The 22114-nt window shown below is 33.4% G+C and overlaps 1 protein-coding gene across 3 annotated transcripts in view; it reads left to right on the forward strand.

The window, feature by feature from the left end:
* LOC143249637 (lysophospholipid acyltransferase 6-like) overlaps nt 1-11583 on the forward strand; it is a 34152-nt gene extending 22569 nt beyond the window's left edge. For all 3 annotated transcript variants that reach the window (XM_076499867.1, XM_076499869.1, XM_076499868.1), the window contains 4 exons: nt 375-478; nt 4417-4614; nt 5834-5985; nt 7520-11583. In XM_076499867.1, the coding sequence (XP_076355982.1) occupies nt 375-478; nt 4417-4614; nt 5834-5985; nt 7520-7691 (626 nt within the window). In that variant the 3' untranslated portion in view covers nt 7692-11583. The remainder of the gene's footprint in view (nt 1-374; nt 479-4416; nt 4615-5833; nt 5986-7519) is intronic.
* Nucleotides 11584-22114: the final 10531 nt, after the last annotated feature.

Raw genomic sequence — 22114 nt, forward strand, 5'->3', positions numbered from 1 at the left:
AGAGAGGATACCTAGGAAGTAAATGTCACAATTCTCACACTTGAAGATTTTTTATATATTGTCTTATAAAATTAAGAATTTAAAACTTGTATAATATAAAAATTTAGATTATAGTTATGTTTTCATTTCAAGCTTATTTATATACCATAATAAGATAGTAGTTTAATTAAATTTTAAATATAGCTCACTAAAACCTCCTGACATTTGTGCAAAAATTTGCCTATTGTGAAAGAGTTAAAACAATATTAGATTTTATACAATGTTGTTATCTGATTTTATTATAATATATTAATTAAATACATAATTAAAGACCCAGGCTGTAATGTTGAAAATATTTTTATAACATACAACAACATTTTTGTTTTTTCATATAGGAGAAGCAGTTTCTAATGCTGCAGGCCAGGGATTTAATGGATTTAATAAGGATGGTCAACCAAGATGGGATCTGATGTCTAATGTAGACATTGTGAGATTTGAGGTACAATAAAATTGTTATCTGGGAGGAAAGTTTTAGTTGAGAAAGTTGCTTTCAATGCAAATAAACAACTGGTAATAGGCTTACATACTCATTTGAAAGAATAAATAATTACATTTTCTAATATATCTGGTTAGTCTTTTTATAAAATATTCTAAACTGTATGTTTGACACTTTTGTCTGTTAAATGACGTACGCAGAATGCTGTCTTTGTTGTTTTTTAATGCTGAGTTCTAAATTATATTCATTTCATGGGTAATGTTTATAACAGGGGTGTGCAACATTTTTCGTCAGTGGGCCATATAACCAACTTCATCAATCAAGCGAGGCCACTTAAAAAACAAGCTTATTCGTGTACATGCACAATAAATTAAAAAAAATTCTCAAAATGCAAGCAATAATATTTTATATTTTTGCATGAGTGATCATTTTAGTGCAGGGGTGTACAACATTTTTCGTCGGTGGGCCATATAACCAACTTCATCAATCAAGCGGGGCCACTTAAAAAACAAGCTTATTCGTGTACATGCACAATAAATTAAAAAAAATTCTCAAAATGCAAGCAATAATATTTTATATTTTTGCATGAGTGATCATTTTAGTGCGACACTTGAAATTTAGAGTCCTTGCAGAGCTTGTCAATATCAGCTTTGACAGAAGTGGTTGCCACTCTTAACTGACTGGTCAAATGTTCATCAGTCAGCTGACTTCTACATTTGGTTTTGATGAGCTTCATTTTGGAGAAAAATTGCTCACAGCAGTAGGTGCTACCAAAAAGGGAGGCAATTCTTTGTGCATGACGGGACAAATTGGGAAACTTTTCACGTACACAGAGTTTGTAAAAGTCTAGCAAACTGTTTTCAGAGAATTTCCTTTTAGTGTCCATGTCAGCCTGCAGTTCAATGAGTTCCATTTTGCAATCATCAGGACTGTCTTCCACTGCCAAATCAAAAGGTTGAGCGAACAATTTCAATCTAATTTCAGTTTGTCTGAAATCTGGAAATCTGTTTGCAAACTCATCACGCAGCTTTTGTACACTGGTTCCATATTTGGTGCAATCCAGATTAGGAAATTCCAGTTTCCTGGTTGCAAGACATGTAAAATGGGTCAATATGGCTCTTCTCAACTGAACCTGGAAAAGTTCCAATTTCTTCTCAAAAGCACAAATATGCTCAAACAACTTATTCACAAGTTGACTTTTCCCTTGTAGTTTTAAGTTTAAATCAGACAGATGCTGTGTAATGTCTGTGAGGAATGCTAAGTCATTCAGCCAGTTCTCATTGCTCAAGAAGTCCACATTCTGACGTTTGCTCTCCATGAAGAACTTAATCTCCTCTCGCAGATTCCAGAATCTCTTCAAAGTAGCAGCTCTACTAAGCCAACGTGCAGCAGAGAAGTACAAAACATCTGAATACTCACTGTCCAGCTCATCTAAAAAGTTTTAAATTGTCGATGATTTAATCCTCGTGTTCGAATATAATTTACGCATTGGACGACATTTTCATGACTTCTGCAAAATCCAGAACTTTGGTGCACAAGCTCTCTTGGTGAATAATGCAATGGCTTACAACTACGTCTTGTGCTCCAATTGCAGTTAGAAATTTCTTGGTGAATCCATTTGTCCTACCTGTCATGGAAGGAGCACCATCTGTTGTAACACCACATAATTTATAAGGATTCAGTTCAAACTTTTCTACAACCTTAAGCACTTGTTCACAAATATCCTGTCCTGTGGTTGTGGAGAAAAGGCTTGCCATATCTAAAAACTCTTAGAAAACATCAAAGCCTGCAGTAACAGCTCTGATGAAAATGACAAGTTGGGATGTGTCATTGATATCAGTGCTTTCATCCAAAGCCAGACTGAAAGCTTCACACGAATTCAATCTCTCTTTCAAAGTTTCTTTGATGTCCTCTGAAAGATCTTTTGTCCTCATGTGAGACAGTAAAGCGGGAAAGGCTAGTTTGCTCCACCAAATATTTTTCTCTGGACATGCATATTCTGTGAATATTGTTAAACAATTTTAATAAATTCTCCATCACTGAAAGGCTTTCCCTTTTCTGCCATACATTCACAAAGCTTAAAACTCAGTTTTGTCACCAGTTCTGAATTTTTCTTGAAAGTGGTAAAACACCTTGTTGCTTTTCAATGGATGTTTTAAATGTTCAATTTTGTCCTTTCGTGCCTGACCAACAATTTCATCAAACTGGGAGGAGTGCTTAGTTGCGTAATGTCGCTTAATATTGTACTCTTTCATGACTGCAATTGTAGTTTGACAGACGAGGCAGACAACACCTTGATTATATGGGACAACAAGATATTTTGTGCACCATTCACTGTTGAATAACCTTCCCTCATCATCAATTTTTCGTTTCTTAACTGCTGACATTTTACTAGCCCTGAAATCAAAACAAAAATTATTCTCACGAAAATAGCAAAGTAGAAAAAAACATAGAATTTATTTACACATGGAACCTCTTATGGACAGAAACACATGTTTCTAAATTGGCATCCCGATCATAGCCTTCCGGTACTTAAATTAATTGAGAATAGCAAAATACAGTGTGACCTCGCCTATTCGCGGTTCGCCATTCGCGGCCCCGCATATTCGCGGGTTATGCGCGAACTGCGTTTTTGTAGGTCACAGAGACTGAAAGGGCTTTTCGAGGAGATTTCTGTTGTATTTACTCAATCAAGCCGTTTTTATCAATTGTCGTCTTCACCAAACAAGATTGGACTGCTATTGGCTGACTGCCTCAGCTTCCCCAACAACGCAAACGGCAAAGCACAGCCCATTAACGCACGGTACAATTTAGTGAAATACATAACAGTATGCAATATTGCTACATTATTACTGCATCAATGAGTATAAGTATCATTAGTGTTTGGGAAGCATTTCATATAGTATATAATCGCATACATATACGTTTTAAAACTGCGTCCAATATTCGCGGTTTTCGCTATTCGCGGAGGGTAAAGAACGTAACCCCGCGAATAACGAGGTCACACTGTACATAGAATCAGATGCATCTGAAAGCAAAAATTTTAATAAATTCAGTAAAGTCACAACAATATGCTAAATAATAATCAATTTACCTTCAATCTCTTGTAGTAACTGTAAAAGGTAATAAAATTTTCACCAATAATGAATGACGGACAGCAGAGGTTAGGGAAAATTGTCGCCAGCGGGCGAAGGCGAGGTTCAGGACATGACGTTGAGTCGTAGACAATAGTGCTAGTGCACGTCACCTATTCATGCCCTAAGGAGGCCGACCAATCGAATTCGGCCTGCTCCTCTCTAGCAAAGATAATTTTAGAAGTTTGTCGAGTCGAAGCCTGGGAATCCCGTAGGATCGCTGCTTTTAAAAATATTCCATTTGCGTTGGATTACAGATCAGGCCACATGGTTAGATTACAACAACTAGGGCCACACTAAATGGCTTGGCGGGCCGGGTTGTGGCCCGCGGGCCGCCTGTTGCACACCCCTGGTTTATAAGATTTAAACTGAACACTCAATTTTGGTTTCTTTTCAAATATTTTGTAGTCTACAGAACATTTAAATGATATGTACCTTTGAAATAGTGCTTTCTGAACAGTATCTCCAATTTCTTTTTATGTGTTTTATTCAGCATTATATCTTTTCTACATTTAGCTGTTAAATTATTTAAAATTCTGTTACTCTTACCACATCATTTACATTATTTCATCATCCAGCTAAGTATTTGGCATTACATAGATATTAGTATAATTATCAAAAGTCTTTCTTCCTGAAATAAGAAATAATACCAACACATTTCAAAAGTATCTTTAAATTAGGCTTATGTTCTGTAAGACTACGTTTTATAGTTCCACTTTTATTTTATCTGTGTGTTACAATAAATGTGAGGAACAAGAGTTTAAAACATTTGTATAGCCGTGTAATGAATGTCATTTATATTAATAGATGTCGGTGAACTTCAGAGAATCGTTAGAAACGTGGAATAAAACAACACAGGTCTGGTTAAAATTCATTGCTTATGACAGGGCAGCAAGTCACAAAACACTGCTAACATATATTCTGTCTGCCATCTGGCATGGATTCTACCCTGGCTACTACTTCACTTTCCTTGGTGGAGCTTTGCTCACTATGGCAGCTCGTTCTGTTAGTTTCACAACATTTATTATCTCCTAGATAACTTGTAATTGGTTCTTGATTAAATTAATATTAGATTTAACAATTTTTAACTTTTTTGTACAACTGTATAAAAGCCTGCAATCACACCTGACTATAGTGTGGGTTATATCTCACACTTCTAAAATAATAATAATAATACATTATTAGAGTTCAAGGCATGTAAATAAGAGTGCAGTTTTTTTTTTAGTTTTTTAAAAATACTTTTTTTTAAAGTGAATCTCTCTAGAGATATTGTCATTTGTGCAGTATAATCACTTCTCATTATGCAAAATAAGTTGTTAACAGTTTTACAAATATTATCAAAAGGGAATTTCATAAAGTGTGAAATGATCAACACCAGTAAGGCTTTAAATATTATTTTGCTTTTACGTATGTCAACAGAAGTTTAACTTTATTGGCCTGAATTTAAGATGTCTTTTATTTAAAAGTAAGATTTAAAAAAATACATCTTGCACTATAATTGTGGATTATACTGTCATTAAAGCAATAAGCTTGGAGGGGAATTTACATTATGGCTCAGTAATAATTGTAAGCAATTTGTGCCAATTTAGATATTTTTTTTGAATTATGAAATTAACACATATATAATATTAAAAAGATGAATTATTAATGATATTCTGATGTCAAGTTTATTGATGTACATTGATAATAAAGTGGTTTAATTAAATTTTAAATGTAACTTTAAAGGCATGGAATTGGATCTCATCTGAGATTATTGTTTAAAGGCTTCAAGAAGTACTGCATATCAAACAAAATATACAGGACTAATGATAACATTCCATGGTCTGTTCATTTTTTTTACATAAAAAAATATAATTTATCACCTTTGAAGAGTAAGGTTGTCCTAAGTTCTGGTCAGTACCATATTGTAAGTCTTACCCACAAAACTTGTTAGTCAGCATGGTTTTTCTCATTAACTTGGCTATTCTTTGCTTTAATCTTGCAAGTAATTGAAAATAAAAGTGTGTTATCTTTTACCTGTGTTCTTTAAAAGTAAGAAAAGTAAAATCTTTTGCAGTATGATACTTTTTTTTACTTACTATGAAATTAAAGTTATTTTTTGTAATAAAATGATAATAATAGCTCTTTTTATGAGATATTTATCAGACTAACTTGGAATTTTAAAGGAGTGACTGTACTTAGTTTCTTATTTAAACAGACTTACTGCTATTTTATACCAAATCAGGTGCGACGAAGTGTACGTCCTTACTTTCAAACCAACAAGCCTGTTTCAGTGTTCTATGATATTCTTTCTTGTCTGGCTACACGAGTGGCCTTAGCTTACATAGTTTTTCCATTTATTCTGCTGGGATCAATGGCCTCTCTCAAAGTTTATTGGTAAGGAACATTTCTTGTTACATTAAGTCCCTTTTGTTTTAAAATTGTTATATTTGTAGTAAAGATATGTGGACCAGTGACAAAATTTTCCTTTCTTTCACTGTCTCATTGTTTTTGTTTCATTGTAAATCTCCATAAATTTACTGTAATTTGGAAAAAAAATAGAACAACCAACTTTTCTAACTATGATTCATTCTTCAATAATTTTTTCTGGATGTTGTTTTGAAATAATAGCATACTATATCTGCATTTTATTTTTGTTACATAGCCTTTTGGGATTATTTTCTAAAGTTCTGATTATTTAGCTATCAAATGAAAATGCAGGTATTTTTGCTTTTGTGTTTTTTAATAGAAAAATTATTCAAAGGTACTTCAGATCCGAGATATTATGTTTCAACTTTAGTTAGCAGCATTAAAACCGAATGTAAAATGACAAAAATATTGTTAATGCTTTAACAACCAAATATTATTCTATACTAAAGAAATATGATAGCCTAAAAGCATTGTTGGTATTTAGTAAGTGAAATGTAATTCATGTTCATATAACTTTTAGCAGAAGTTATGGTGTTGCTGGCTTTTTAGTTTAACTACACATTATTATATTTTATGAAGAAAAGAAACAAATTAGTTAAAGTATGTTTGTGATATGTGTTTATTTTGCATCCAAAGACATTTTAACACTTCAAACTATTCGGTGCAATATTTTTAGGGAGCTCATCCATGCTGATCAGCTAAAGGTATAGAAATTTATAAGTCTTTACATTATGAAGAGCCTACAACTGCATTGCCTCAATTGTATCAAAGTTAAATATGCCACTGTATGTGTAAGATATTTACATTTCTCAAAAAGAAAAAGAAAGAAAGGGGGGGGGTCTAATAAGCTCCACACAACAAGGACCCAGCATGGCCAGGTGGTTAAGACACTTGACTCATAATCTGAGGGTCACAGGCTCGAATTCCCATCACACCAAATATGCTCGCCCTTTCAGCCATCAGGGCATTATAATGTGACTGTCAATTTCACTATTTGTTGGTAAAAGAGTAGCCCAAGAGTTTGTGGTGAGTGGTGATGACTAGCTGCCTTCCCTCTAGTCTTACACTGCTAAATTAGGAATGGCTAATGCAGATAGCCCTCAAGTAGCTTTGCACGAAATTCAAAATAAACCAAACCACACAAGATAAATAAACCTTGCTCTATCAAATTAACTGAAAGGTGTAGTTTGCCTGAAAGTATTTGAGAATTTATTAAATCTTCAATATTTTATTAAGAATAAACTAACAAATAACATTTTTGGCACACTGAAAGATAGTCTCCATTTGCTGTTTAAATAACATTGCTATTGTCATAAGGTTTTTTTACTTTTGATATATCATGGCATAATGTGCCTGAAAAGAAAAATTTGTTTTCTGTTAATGTAGTTATGCATTTTTTCCCTTTGTGTATAGTTGTAGTTCAAAATATGTGCAAAAATAGTTTTTCATTTGTTCATGAGTAAAGTTGTTACTGTGGTAATGCTATCTTTCTTTGTACTAGGAATTTCTATTTTTTGGGTCACATTATTGCTCTTTTGGCTATATATGTGCTACCCATAGTTTTGCCACCACAAACAAAATCGGGTAAAAGTTCATCTGCAGAAAATGTCCAGTGCATCTCATCAGCTTCAGATAGGAGTAGTTTCAACCAGTCACCTGCATCTTTTAGTTGATTAAAATGTTTAGGTTTCATCTTTGTGTTGTTTACATGCATGTATGTGAAAATATTCTAGGATATATCTAAAACTGTGTGTACAAACTGTAGGACAGAAGTTGGAAAGTAGTGCCATCTGTTTCTTGAGGTATGAAACTAAGATTTTCGTAATATCTGGTGTAATATTTAAGACATTATTTAGTATTGCTGTGGTAGAAATTGCATATATACTTTTAGTTTTACAATTGTTTTTATAACCAATCAAGTAAGTAATGTTACCTGTTTTACTTGGTGAGTCAACTTGAACATTTAATTTATGTATATATTTAAATTCAAATGAAATTTGCAAGTTAATAAGCAGCTTATTAATAATTTAAAAACGTTTTATATATACATGTATATTTTTATACAAATAACTTGGATAAGTTTAATATCTCATTCCTGAGTTTATTTTATTCGAGGTATGAGCTGAAACACAGATCTTCCTGAGGTTTTGTGTTAACTTCATACATATTTTAACTCAAAATTAATAAATACATAATTTCCACTTATGTTAGGTTTACTAATGTTTTACAGTAGTTCAAAATTAACTGTAAAAATAATTTATTATCTTATTTTCAGATACCTGTGATTATAAAAAAGTAAACTTGTTATAATTTATTGTTATGTATATTTAATTTTATTTTCTTAATTTATGTGTATTTCTCTTTCCTCTGTTTAACATTTCAGAAATTTCAAAAACACATAGTATATTTTCACCAAGGTAAATGATAATTTTTAGAAAGTGACTGAAATGTTTAATTTCAACCCTGAAATTTTATGTTGTCAATACCATTTACAGAAATTAAATTCCCTTTTTTGTTGTTTTTTAAGTATGTTTGGTTATATTATATCACAAATATAATCTGTCAGTGTGGTGTAATTTCTGTTTACATAAATTAGATATATATTACAGTGAGAAATTAAATTGGTTGGTATATAATGGTTTTAGCACAAGTCAATCTTTAGATTTGTCTATCCTTTTGCATAATAACTTTATTATTTGGTTACTATAATTCAAATCTTGCCAGTTGATTGTTTTTTTCTGACTATACACTGACTGAATTGAAATAAAGCTTTTTTTCTTATATGCAGGAGTTTAAAAAAACTACTTTTATGAGAGTACACATAATATAAAAACTAAAAGAAAATAAGCATTTGATCTTAACCTTTATGTCATTTCCATAAGAATAATATTTTTTGATAGAAGTATGTTGAAGTAGAAATATTGAGTTAATAAAGTATGTGCTCTGAAAAGGAGCTCTATAGTAATTACAGTCCTTGAAATTTAGGTTAAAGAAAAATGTGTGACTTATGAACAATAAAAAAAGAGTATTTCTAATTTACTTGCTGGTAAAGATGGTCCTCTATTATGATACGTGATAAATTTAATTTACTTTATAAGTTTTGAGTATTTATGCAGAGAAGTTTTGTTTGTTTCAAATAAGAAACAAATACCACAAGCTTAAATAGTGAAATTATGTTTAATTTTGAAACATCTTTTTAAAGATGAATATTTACATTATAAAGTTTTAGTCTTGAATTTAGTGATTAATTGTCTTAATATTTATAAAATATTTTTCTTGCTGTGATATTTTGAAAAGAATTACTACTAAATAGATTATTTTAAACTAGCTTGGACTGCTTTGTTGAACTTTTAAATGTATTTCTTTAATTTGAAATTATATTTTAAAAAGTGCATTCTGTGAATTTTCTATGACTTAAGTGTTTTCACTGAGCCTTTGGATCACTTGCAGTTATGTTTGTATTTAACAGCACTAGTTGGTGATTACAATTTGTACAAACTTTTTTTTGGAATTCTATAATGAGCTGAAGCATGACCATAGATCTTTAATATTAAACTTTTATTTTATATTTTCAACATATGTCTCCAAAAGGAAAAGCTGGAATTGTAAAAGTGTAAATTAAATCATCAAGGAGAAAGGTTTCTTTCATCAATTTATATTTATAGTTTGAGTGAAACAAGGTATTAATGTTTTTGTTTCTTTAAGAAACTTGAAAAATTTGAAATGCAAAGTTTATCTAACATGCATACATAAAGTACATTTTAGTCCAGGAGTCAGTGATTGAAAAACATTAGGTAGTAATATGCTTTGGGTGTAAAAATTCCAGGTAACCTGCATATAACATGATACCTGCAGTGTCTGAAAAAAAGTAATGAGTTGACCTCCATGAAATGGCAGCTGCAAGAATACTGGTGGTCACTATATGCAAATACTGCCTATTGATTTGATGACAGTACTGAGTAACCACTGAAATAAAATCTCTTATTACATGTAAAACATTTATAACTGAATTAAGAGCTCATTAAAATATTACATTTATTTATTACTTTTAATCATCTGAATAGGACTGTAGTGCTAAATGATTTGGAAGATATTAATCACAACCATGATACTTAATCTATGACTTTTCTATATATGCAGCTGTTATTCAAACAGTCCTTCTTGCAGCCATAGACTGAAGTTCAGCCAGCATCTCTGATGCTGATGTTATCCTCATAAACATGACAAGAAAGTTAGCTGTTAAATTTTTCTAAACAAATCACTTGTATTCAGCTCTGTATAAAAGAAAATTTCTACTTTCCTGCATAGGTGGGTTATGGAACTTTCTAGATTCTTTTTAATACATGTTATATACAGAAGACTTCTTATTGTAAGGAAAACACATAAACCTTATTGCATCTTTAGTAATTGATGCACACAGTGGACAGTTTCCTACTTATCAAATAATCCAGATATTCTCTTAAAAATGAAAATACTGATGTTTTACTACATATGTGAAATACGCTCTTGGAGTTATAGTCAGATATGCTATAAACAGCTGGTAGAAATATACAAATATCAGTGGCTAAGGTGGCTTTCTAGCCATTGCAGTAGTTTATCAAAGGAAAGATCAAAGTTCTAGAGACACAAAACTGCTTCCACCAGTGTCTGGAGGTGGAGAACAAAACTTGCCAGCATTATTGTTGATTAGTAAACTGAGACTTTTAAGTTTTTTATTAAATATTGCTTTAAGAGTATCTTAAACAATGCTATTTTAACTTTTTTTCCTTTGCTATTTTGTTTCAGTAACATTTAAACTGGTTTTAAAAGTGCAAGATGCAATACTAGGCTCATTTCCATGCATGTTCATTCCAACTTTGGTATTATAAGGATTTGTGTTAAACTGCAAGGACCTAAAATTTCACATTTAAGCCTAATTTTGACCTTTTATGTCATTCATTACAGGTTACATGTACTACAATTTTTTTGGGAGATGCTATAATTTTAAGATTAATTTTTATTTAAACAGTATTTCAACCCTCCTGCACACACACACACACACACAACCTAGAATTTTTTCCCACTTACACAAATCTACACACTATTGAAACCATAGGCATTGTCAAAACATTTTCACCACATGGGTGCTACAAAGTTTAAATTTAGTCTTTTTCTTCTTTTTTTTCCATACTGGAATAATTTAGTCAGCTACTTTTTTGAATTAATATAGGAAACATTAATCTGTTACATGTGTTTAATATATTACTCTGCTTGACAGTAGCAGAGCTTACAGAAATATAAAGCATGTTGTATCATAAAAATTTTTGTGCCAATTTATTGTAATTCAAAATATGGTTCTATATGTGTTTATATTTTTTACAGATATCTCAAATGCAAAACTCACCTTGTATTAAAAACAAATATGTAACAACAAAGTGAAATTTGAGTATTCTTTATCATTTTAAATATTAACCATGATAGATATACTTTAATCATGTATTTTAACCTCTGAGGCAAAGTGGATTGTATAATGATATTAGGAAAACATGTAAAGGCCAAATTAGTCAAAAAACGGTTTCAAACTTCTCCGTGTTGTTTTGTTGTCTCATTTCATAACCTGTTACAATAACAATATAACTTGATTAAGACATTGGTGAGAACAGTAATGATATGTCAAATTAATAAAGATAGTTAGAAATTGATAACTTAATTAATCTACTTTGATTTTTAACTAGTTTTCTTATAGTGCTAGGAAGAGAAAAAATGGTACAAAGAATTTTAAAGATATCTCTCATGGTATTCTTCTGATCAAGATATTTGGCTTTTATTAGATGATCAAATCATTTGCTGTTTAGCTGACTACCCCTTAAATCAGTTACTAAAGTAGGTTTCTATATTTTGCATTTATGAGAAACATTGAAATTTTCAAAATAATTGTTCTCATAGTTAATGTAGATTTTTATTATCTTGTTTATAGCTACAAACTTCAGATGCTATTTCTTGTAGTTATTCCATAGCTTTAAAATTATATGTAATTTTGTCATAATTGCACATTTATTCACAATCTTAATTGATTACCTCTCATTTCCAAAGAATTCTTTGTTTACATCTGGTTTGCAAGTAAAAATTATGCAGTATGAAAATTGTTAATTTAGGTTTAAGAAAGAGATAAATGACTCAAATCTTGTTTCACATTTAATATTTATTGAGCAAGTTTTCAACTTTCTTCATGAAACGGGCCATGGCATGGCCAAGCACGTAAGGCATGCAACTCGTAATCCGAGGGTCATGGGTTCGCGCCCGCGTCGCGCCAAACATGCTCGCCTTCCCAGCCGTGGGGGCGTTATAATGTTACGGTCAATCCCACTATTTGTTGGTAAAAGAGTAGCCCAAGAGTTGGCGGTGGGTGGTGATGACTAGCTGCCTTCCTTCTCGTCTTACGCTGCTAAATTAGGGACAGCTAGCACAGATAGCCCTCGAGTAGCTTTGTGCGAAATTCCAAAACAAACAAACAAACAATTCTTCATGAAACCATTTTCAGGCTCAGACACATAACAAGAATTAGGTTTCAAATGTTACTATAATGAATGATCATAAATAATATTTTATCTCTTCTTACAGCAGTAGTGAGACACTGTACTACATAAAATTTAGAAACTTAATTTTAAACAAAAAAACATCATATACTAAACACAGAAAAGTGAATTTTTAAGAGCTGCTAAATAAACAGTAAGTGTAGAGATAAAAACTTGTTTGGATTATTTTTGTTTTTCTGAGTAGTTTTAAATTGTTACACATTTAAGAAATGACAACAAAGTTTTGAGAAGAATATCACCAACATTTTCTAGCAAAATCATGACTTTGAGATTAGCTGTGGAAAGAGAAATTACTTATGAATCTATGGTGAAACATTTATCTCTCTTATTTATTCTTGAGGAGAGTTTATTGACTCTGTTTCTTAAACATGTGATTAGCTGATGTTTTAATTGTTCCAGTGATAATTCAAAATTGTTCATCTTTAAAATTGATATGCTAGAAGGAACAAATTATCAAGTTCATGATCAAGAGGGTGAGGCTGGAGATTGTCTCTTTGGCAGGAATGGGCTAGAAAAATGAACTTCGTAGAAGTCATTTGCCTTTGGCAAAAGGCAAATATGAAAAATTTTAAGCAATAGTAGCTAAACCATTATTTACTACACCCTATTTAATTCTTGTGTTACATCTGTTTTAAATATTAAATAATGCTAGGTGGTATTTAACAGAGAAAATAGCAATGGAATAAAGAAAATGAAATAATTTTGATTCTGGATTTGCAGGCAAGTCCTGCCCCAGATCTTTTCAGATATTTGTTATGCTATTATATAACATCTAATTATTTCTCAATGTTAGTTTTATTTCCATTGTACTAGTTTTTCTGTGTTGGAAATAAGCAAAAAAGGAAGATTTTAAAGAATCGGTGAAACATGATTTACTCATGTTCCTTTCAGTAAAATGTATTGTTAACTGAACAATGTAGTGATGGTTATTTAACACACTCAGGTGCTCCCTTTGAGAATGATACCCTTGCCTGGTGCCATCAATTTTTTTTTTTTTTTTTGATTGGGAGCATTTTAATAATGTAAAATAATATTTTATCTGATACTTATTGGCATATATGTCCATTCAACTAAACTCTGTACCATGATACACATGAACATCATTGGCACTGCAGCTAAAGTTATTTTATGAGCATCACATACATGTGTATCATCTGTTTTTTTATAGCTTGTCATGATTTCAGGGTATGGCTTGAATGTACAAGGAGGGTTACTTACAATGATAGGAATATTACGTCAAATTTTCTGTGGGGATCTGAATTCTTTATTATCATGGGCTTTGAAGTATCACTGTTTTGATCCCCTTTACAAAAGGTAACCAGAACATATTTATAAAATTTACAAACAAGTGAATTTTCTACTAGAAGAGGTGACCCTCAGGTGAGTGCCATCACAGTAGAACTGATTTCTAGCACATGTTAATTCCATTAAAATGAATTTGCTTCAGATGTTTTAGTTGACACACACATGCATTGGTAGCACTGGACAACACACCTTTAAATTAACTTTGTAGATCCCTGTTGCAAAAGGTGACATTAAAGTCTGGTTGCTATCTAAACTCCTTTTCACAAAAACGTTTTGTATATGAAGAACAAATATGCCACTGATTATTAATTCTGCTGTGGAGCAAAAGATAAATTCTGCCATATAACCATATCAAAAATTCCTTAGCCAATACTAGAATGGCCAACACAAGTTTGTCCAAGTAAAGCTAAGCATTTCTATCATGAAAAATTTGTTTGGCTGTTTTGTAACTAAAGTTGTTGTTTGTTGGTTTTTTTTTTTTTTTTTTTTTGGGGGGTCCCTTTCTCTTCATAAATATTTCTCCATTGTATCCATATTTGTTGTTGATATCCTGAAGGTATACATGTATTGGCTGTCAGCTTTGACTCTTGATGCCTACTACTATTAAATCATTCCAAGACTGTTTATTGTAATGCACATCCCAACAGTGCTTCTTCACTGTTAATTCTTATCTCTCACTTTTCTGTTCTTGTTTGCCCTTTGTTTGCTTTGAATAGTGATTAGTCAAATGGCCTAGTTCTTCTTGGGTATGGTAACAATAATTCTTTTTCTTTGTTCCATCCTGAGTAAATTCGTGGTTTTGGGCTAGTATTATGGGGATCATAGGTTCAAGTTCCCACTTGAAAACTAGTTAGATTGATGGATTAAACGTTTCATTGTGTACTTTGTTGTCACGACCACTGCACCCAGATTTCTTTAGAAAGAAAACGTAAATTTTTTGCATAAATTTCCCAGGTAGATTGAAATATATAAATCCACTTTGCTAATCTTTAATTAAGATAATAGCATTAAGCATTTGGATTTATAAAATTTTAAAACAATTTTAAAAGTCCCTTAGTGTTTTTCTAATAAGTGTATATCAATCGCAAACCACACGCTCAGCTCAATGCTTAAGGGTGCAAATAAAGAAAAAAATTGAATCACAAGTTATTCTAACAAAAAGCATTATAACTATGTTTATTGAATCCCAGTTTATTGAATAACAAACATGGAGGAGATGTACAAGGTTACAAGAATGATACTGAAGAAGTACGGTAAGGTATTAGCCAAGTACAAAGGAGTCCGTAAGTATAAAACTGAAGAAGTGCAAAAATACATTTACGAAGCAGTGAAAGATTTTGACAATGTTAAGATCAATGAGGTAAAAAAATAACACTAATGACAAAATAAAAGTAAATGCAAATATCAAATCAGCCACATCTCTTTCTGCATCTGCTCAAGAATTCCAACTTAAAATATTATTTAACATTAAATATGGTTTGTTTGTTTTTTGAATTTCGCACAAAGCTACTCGAGGGCTATCTGTGCTAGCCGTCCCTAATTTTGCAGTTTAAGACTAGAGGGAAGGCAGCTAGTCATCACCACCCACCGCCAACTCTTGGGCTACTCTTTTACCAATGAATAGTGGGATTGACCGTCACTTATAACGCCCCCACGGCTGAAAGGGCAAGCACTAAATATGGAATGATAGAGCTTATTTGGTTGACATCTATTTCCACTGCTTATGCTATCTGTAACTGTAAGACCTTTTCGGACTGCTTTAGCCATAGCCATCACGCTAACTAATAAAGTTCCAGCATTTAAATAGTCGATTCAACAACATCACACAATCAAGAAACCAACTGACTATAATAGAATGGTACCGTGTGAGGCATATCAAGTTCAGTTCAAAATAATATCCAAAGTGAGCAGATGGAATATGGAACAACGAACTATTCACCTTGCTGCCCATTTTAGATAGCTAAAACAAGATTAAGCAGAAGGCCATAACAAGTATAAAGAATGAGTAGCTGACTTATCCAATGGTTACAAAATCACACCATAAGGAAATAACCAAAGCAAAGTTCAGGATCAGAGTGGTGAGGATATGATGGATTATTTTAAAGATACCACAACAGGGGAAGAGTTCCCCACTGGCACAGCTGTAAGTACGGGTTTATAAAGCCAAAATCAGGAATTAGTTTCTTCATTGGTGAACACAACGGATGGCCCGATGTGACGATAATAATAAGAATAAAGCTGAATAAAAATAAATATACATTATAAAGAAAACTGGTCATTTGGTAATGGGACTTGAATCCATTAAAGTCGCAAATAAACAAAATCTAAAAATAACATGATCATCAGACAAGTTGTACTGAAGCATAAACTCCTCTCAATAATAGTCTAGAAGAGCTGAAAAAAAATCAGTCAGATAATTGGTTGCATAGAATGGAGGATATAAACCCAAAACAATAGGCGTTTCAAGTATAACTTGAAAGGACATGTTGACAGAAACCACAAACAAAAGTATGCAAGGAACAGCAAATCCTCCCAAAATGTGCCATAAAAGGGAAGTGTTATAAATAAAGGAACATGGCCATTACAGCCAATACTGTAAGGAATTAACAGCTATAAATGCACCAAGGAGACAAACTCCTTAGAATGAGTGTTTGAGCTCAACTAGATCACAGACACAACAAAGAACTAAATTAACATTTCGTATTGCCTTGAACAAAACCATGTAAATTCTGATTTATTATCATAAAGATCATGTGTAAATGAAGGTTTTTAATGTTGTGAAAAAAAATGGAAACACAATGTGGCAAACATGACCAACCTAAAGTCCAATGGAATATAATCCATGGTGTAGCATCCACAAGTAATGACAAAAACTAATTTGGTCTAACACTCAACTGAAAGGTCCTCAAACGAGATATAGGAATTTGAAATCAGTTATCAAATATACCAAGAAGAGAACAAAAAATATTGCTCCTTAGTCCAAATACAAAGATGAACTTGGAACAGTAGGATTCATCATGCCTAAAAGAGGTATTTGTTGTGTCAGAAATAAGAAAACACTTGTGGATAGAAGCAATGACTACAGTTGGTACTTCAATGATATCTACATTCTGAAACATCATCCCCGTCACATTAAATATTCTCGCTCTTTCATCCGTTGGGGTATCATAATGTGACTGTCAATCCCACTATTTGTTGGCAGTGGGTGGGGATGACTAGCTGTCTTCCCTCTCGTCCTACACTGCTAAATTCAGGACGACTAACGTAGATAGCCCTCGTGTAGTTTTGTGCGAAATTCAAACCAAACTGAAACATATCTTTAAAAGCTGTCCCCTTAAGTGTTAAGATGTCATTAACGAAAATAACTGAGAGTTCCTATCGGGTTAGGTGCTGAAGATCACTTAAATAGTTGGTGTAAATCATGTGAAATATGTTGTACGTGAAAAAGGTCAAATAAAGAACCAGCATGGGTAGCTACAATGTTAGAACACTATCTGATATTGTTGATGTGCATGGATCTTTACCACTGAGTAGCTGTAAAAATAAATATATCAGGGTTGTGATGGACTATTTAACCTATTGGCCAGAAGTATATACTATTCCTAATGAGATGCTCTTCCATTTAAAACTCACCAAGGAATTTTGAATCAACCCTGAATGCAGAAATGAGTCAGAATGAAAAAGACCAGTGAAACAACAGCTCTTTATCCATCTTTTGACAGGATGGCAGAGAAATACAATCCTACAGTTTTAAATCAGTTTGTTATTTATCTGGATAAATATCGATATTTCACTGCTAGTTATGAATTACGTGACTGGCATTTGGGAGAGAAAGTATTATTGGACTGATATACTCCTACCCAGAGACTTAGCAGAGTTTTAACGCAAAATATCCAAAGGGATTAAGGAAAACCGCTAACGTTATTATCTACAATGCCATTTCTGATAAGCCTGGCCCGGCATGGCCAAGCGTGTTAAGGCGTGCGACTCGTAATCCGAAGGTCGCGGGTTCGCATCCCAATCGCGCCAAACATGCTCGCCCTTTCAGCTTTGGGCGCGTTATAATTTGACGGTCAATCCCACTATTCGTTGGTAAAAGAGTAGCCCAAGAGTTGGCGGTGGGTGGTGATGACTAGCTGCCTTCCCTCTAGTCTTACACTGCTAAATTAGGGAAGGCTAGCACAGATAACCCTCGAGTAGCTTTGTGCGAAATTCCAAAACAAACAAACAAACTGATAAGCCTAAATTCCATTAAAGCGATATGGTGTGATTTGTTTGTTGTTGTTTTTTAAATTCGCGCAAAGCTACTCGAGGGTTATCTACACTGGCCGTCCCCAATTTAGCAGTGTAAGACTAGAGGGAAGGCAGCTAGCCATCACCACCCACCGCCAACTATTGGGCTACTCTTTTACCAATGAATAGTGGGATTGACCGTCAAATTATAACACCTCCACGGCTGAAAGGGCGAGCATGTTTAGCGCAACGGGGATGCGAACCCGTGACCCTCATATTACGAGTCGCACGCCTTAACCCACCTGGCCATGCCGGGCCAAGGTGTAATTTGTCCAGTAGAAATTAAGCAGGTATTGGAAAGACCATATGTTATATTGAAAAAAAAAATTAAAAATGTGGTTTACAGAATCCAGAAGGACGGGAACCCACAACTAAGTTCATCTCACGTTGAGGTAAGAATGATTAAGTGAGTCATTTCAAAAAGAATTTGCTATTGACAAGTCAACCTACTGAAGAGCACAGGGTTACTGACAGGACCACTTCCAGAGGATCACCAAGAATAGAACCACTAGTGGATTCATTCAATTACGTACTTAGGAATAACTCCCCTAGTGACAGGACAGCAACTCAAAATAAGATAAAGATTCCATCACATCTTCAAAACTTTCAGAAAACTAAACCAGGCTTGTTAATTGGATAGTTTAGTCTACTGTCTTATTTATAAATAGGGATTGTTTGAGAAATAACTTCACAGCCCAGGAAGGGGAAAGTGTTGTATGCTTTATTTTTATGTTTCTAATTAATACGTTTGTTTGTTATAAAATACATGACACAATATCTAGAGTTTATAATGACATAATACTCTAGAAATTTCGTAAAGTATGTAGAAACAAGGATAAGTTATAAATTATAATTGTAGTGCAGTCAGTTAATGAAATGTAAATCAGAAATCAATGAGCAATCAGTGAGTGACTGGGCTCAGTGTGAATTAGTGAGAGCTATTACATGCATTTGGTTGCTCGTTTGATTATCCTAGGAATTCTAAAAATAAGTTAGGTGTTCATACCACTAGTCTCAGAGTTCTGTTGAAACATTATCAGTAAACTGATGTTTACGACTTATATCAAAGTGAACATAGGCTGTAACAAACGCTGTTAAATAAGTCTGTTATCGTAATATTAACTGGACAGTCGGACTTACGTGTTTTTTAATTATCTGGTAACAATAAATAGAATATATTACAGCACACGTATCTATTTGCAGCAATCAAAGACCTTGATTCATTGTAAATAATTATTTAGAATATTTAATTATAGCCTTTAACATCCGATTGGATTGTTTGTAACTGAGTAAATAAAACATATACAGTATTCGAAGTTATTAAATAATGATTTGAAATGTAAATGTTCTGTTACTGCTTCTCATATATTATGTGAAAATTAATTATACCAGCGTACAATCATGTATTGATAACTGGCTGTTATCTAACCAATTTGACAGTATAACACCTATAAAAAGACAGACACTTGCATTGTTCCTATAACTTTGTGAATGCACTCTTGGAACGTAGAACAGAAATATTACATGAAACCAGTTTATTACAAATGGGAGCAAAACTTCATATTTCAATAGCAGGTGCCAAGAAACTCTGAAGGGAGCAGATGAAATTAATACTGTTGATGATGGAAGCAGTAGTACACGACAAAACAGTAGACATCTTACTAATGACCTAGTTGTAAGTACCGGTGCGAATGTCTCTTTAAAATTAATGAGGTACACATTAGCAGTGGAATGATATTAATAGATGTATAGTTGTTTAGAAACAACTTTATGGGAAAGAACAGAATGGAGGACTGAAAGAAACACTAGGAAGAACGAAGTCAAAAGAAGTGTTTTTCCAAGTGAGTCCAAATTCAAATTGTCAAGCAAAAATCAATGGTAATTTCTTCGACGCCAGTTATGATTATGACATTATAATCAATGTAAAGCATTTAGAGGAAAGCATGGTAGGCAGAGATCTAGGAGGTAAATCAAAGTTTATTTGACAATTAATGTAAGAGAATGTACACCACCATAGGCGCACTCATTATGGCCAGATTCCAGGACTTGCTTTATGGCCTTGGAAGTTCTTGGGTTCTGGATTAAAGTTTATACATTCTCCTGTTCTTTTTTAGAGTAATTTTCATAATTCTGATGCATTTTTGCTGGGAGGGATTGAAACGAGAAAGCTTCTGATCCCCAGTTCGAACAGCACGGGTGGGGAATCAGTACAGGTGTTTAGTGCATTTCTGTCATTGAAGTTAAGATTTACACACAATTGATGACACCCTGACTGCTGACAGGGATAACCAGATTTTTATCCATTATGTTATTCTTATAAAAATAAGATCAGTTCGGCAAGGTTTAATTTTCTTGCAACAGAATGGTCCCAAGCATGGGAGAAAAAGAAACTGATGGAGCACTCGTAACCACAGCTTAATCTGTTCAAAGTATCGACATGAATGTTATTAGAGACGTGTGGCTCTGTATAAAAACTAAAAAGGTTCAACAACAACCACAAAACTTGTAACAATATTCCAGTAATACATTGATAAAGATCTGGTAGCATAAAAATATGTATTGTTCTGTTTAAAGCGAATACAAAATAATAGTGAAGTGTACATTTTATTTGTTTTTCTTTTGTGCTTTCCGTAATATTGTAGTCAATACGATAAACTATTTATTTGCAATTACTCCTTATTTATGAATCTTCTGCGTGATTATTTCAAATCGAAAATGGCTGTATACGATTAGATCATCTGAGTGTAACAACCCATACAGTTAACCTATGTGTAAAATGAAACGTAGATATTTCTAGTTCTCAGTTACATTGCTGGCCAAAATCTTAAGGCCAATGAACATTAAGAAGAAATATGCATTCTGCGTTGTTAGACTCAACCACTTATTTGAGTAGAGCTTCGAAAGATGAAAATAATAAAAAAAAATTTAGCATTTAATAGGGAAAATGTGAACACTGTGAAACTAGCCTAAATACTAGCTTGTCAGAAATTTTAAGACCATACTAAAACGAAGCGTTAATCGGTAAACATGTAACGAAATTTAGTCATTTGTGTTCAAGGATTAGCGTTGTCAACGTCTCCCACTGACATCTCCTGTGTTACATTGGGTAAAAACATAACAAAGGCTAAAAAATTGACAGAGTTTAAACGTGGAAGAAATGTCGAGCTGCAAAAGCAAGGTTTCTCTCAACGAGCCATCGCTGGTGAGATTGGGCTTAGTAAAACTGCTGTTGCAAATTTCTAAAAGACCCTGAGGGATACAGAACGAGAATTTCAAGTGGTCGGCCCAAGAAAATTTCGCTGACGTTGAGCAGGAGGATTCGACGGGTTGTCCGGCAAGACACCAGCCGATCGTCGAACCAGATTAAGGCCCTTACGGATGCAAAATTCAGCTCAAGAACAATAAGTTGGCATCTACGAGAGAAAGGTTTTAAAAACCGTAAACATCTTCAAAGGCCACGCCTCCTTCCACACCACGAAACAGCCTGGTTAAACTTTGCTGAGGAGCACCAAACATGGGACGTAGAAAAGTGGAGGAATGTTTTGTCCTCTGATGAGAAAAAATTTACCTGGATGGTCCAGATGGCTTCCAATATTACTGGCACAATAAGGATATCCCACCAGAGGCATTTTCTACACGACACAATGGAGGAGGTTCCATCATGATCTGGGGTGCTTTCTCCTTCCATGGAACAATGGAGCTTTAAATTATACAGGGGCGTCAAACAGCAGCTGGCTACATTGGCATGTTGGAGAGAGCATCCTTATTGACTGAAGGCCCTTGCTTGTGTGGAAATGACTGGATATTTCAGCAGGACAATACTGCAATCCACAATGCCCGCAGGACAAAGGACTTTTTCATGGCAAATAACGTTATTCTTTTGGACCATCCAGCATGTTCGCTCAAACTGAACCCCATTGAAA

Source organism: Tachypleus tridentatus, chromosome 4 (assembly GCF_004210375.1).
Source record: "Tachypleus tridentatus isolate NWPU-2018 chromosome 4, ASM421037v1, whole genome shotgun sequence".
Lineage (NCBI taxonomy): Eukaryota > Metazoa > Arthropoda > Merostomata > Xiphosura > Limulidae > Tachypleus > Tachypleus tridentatus.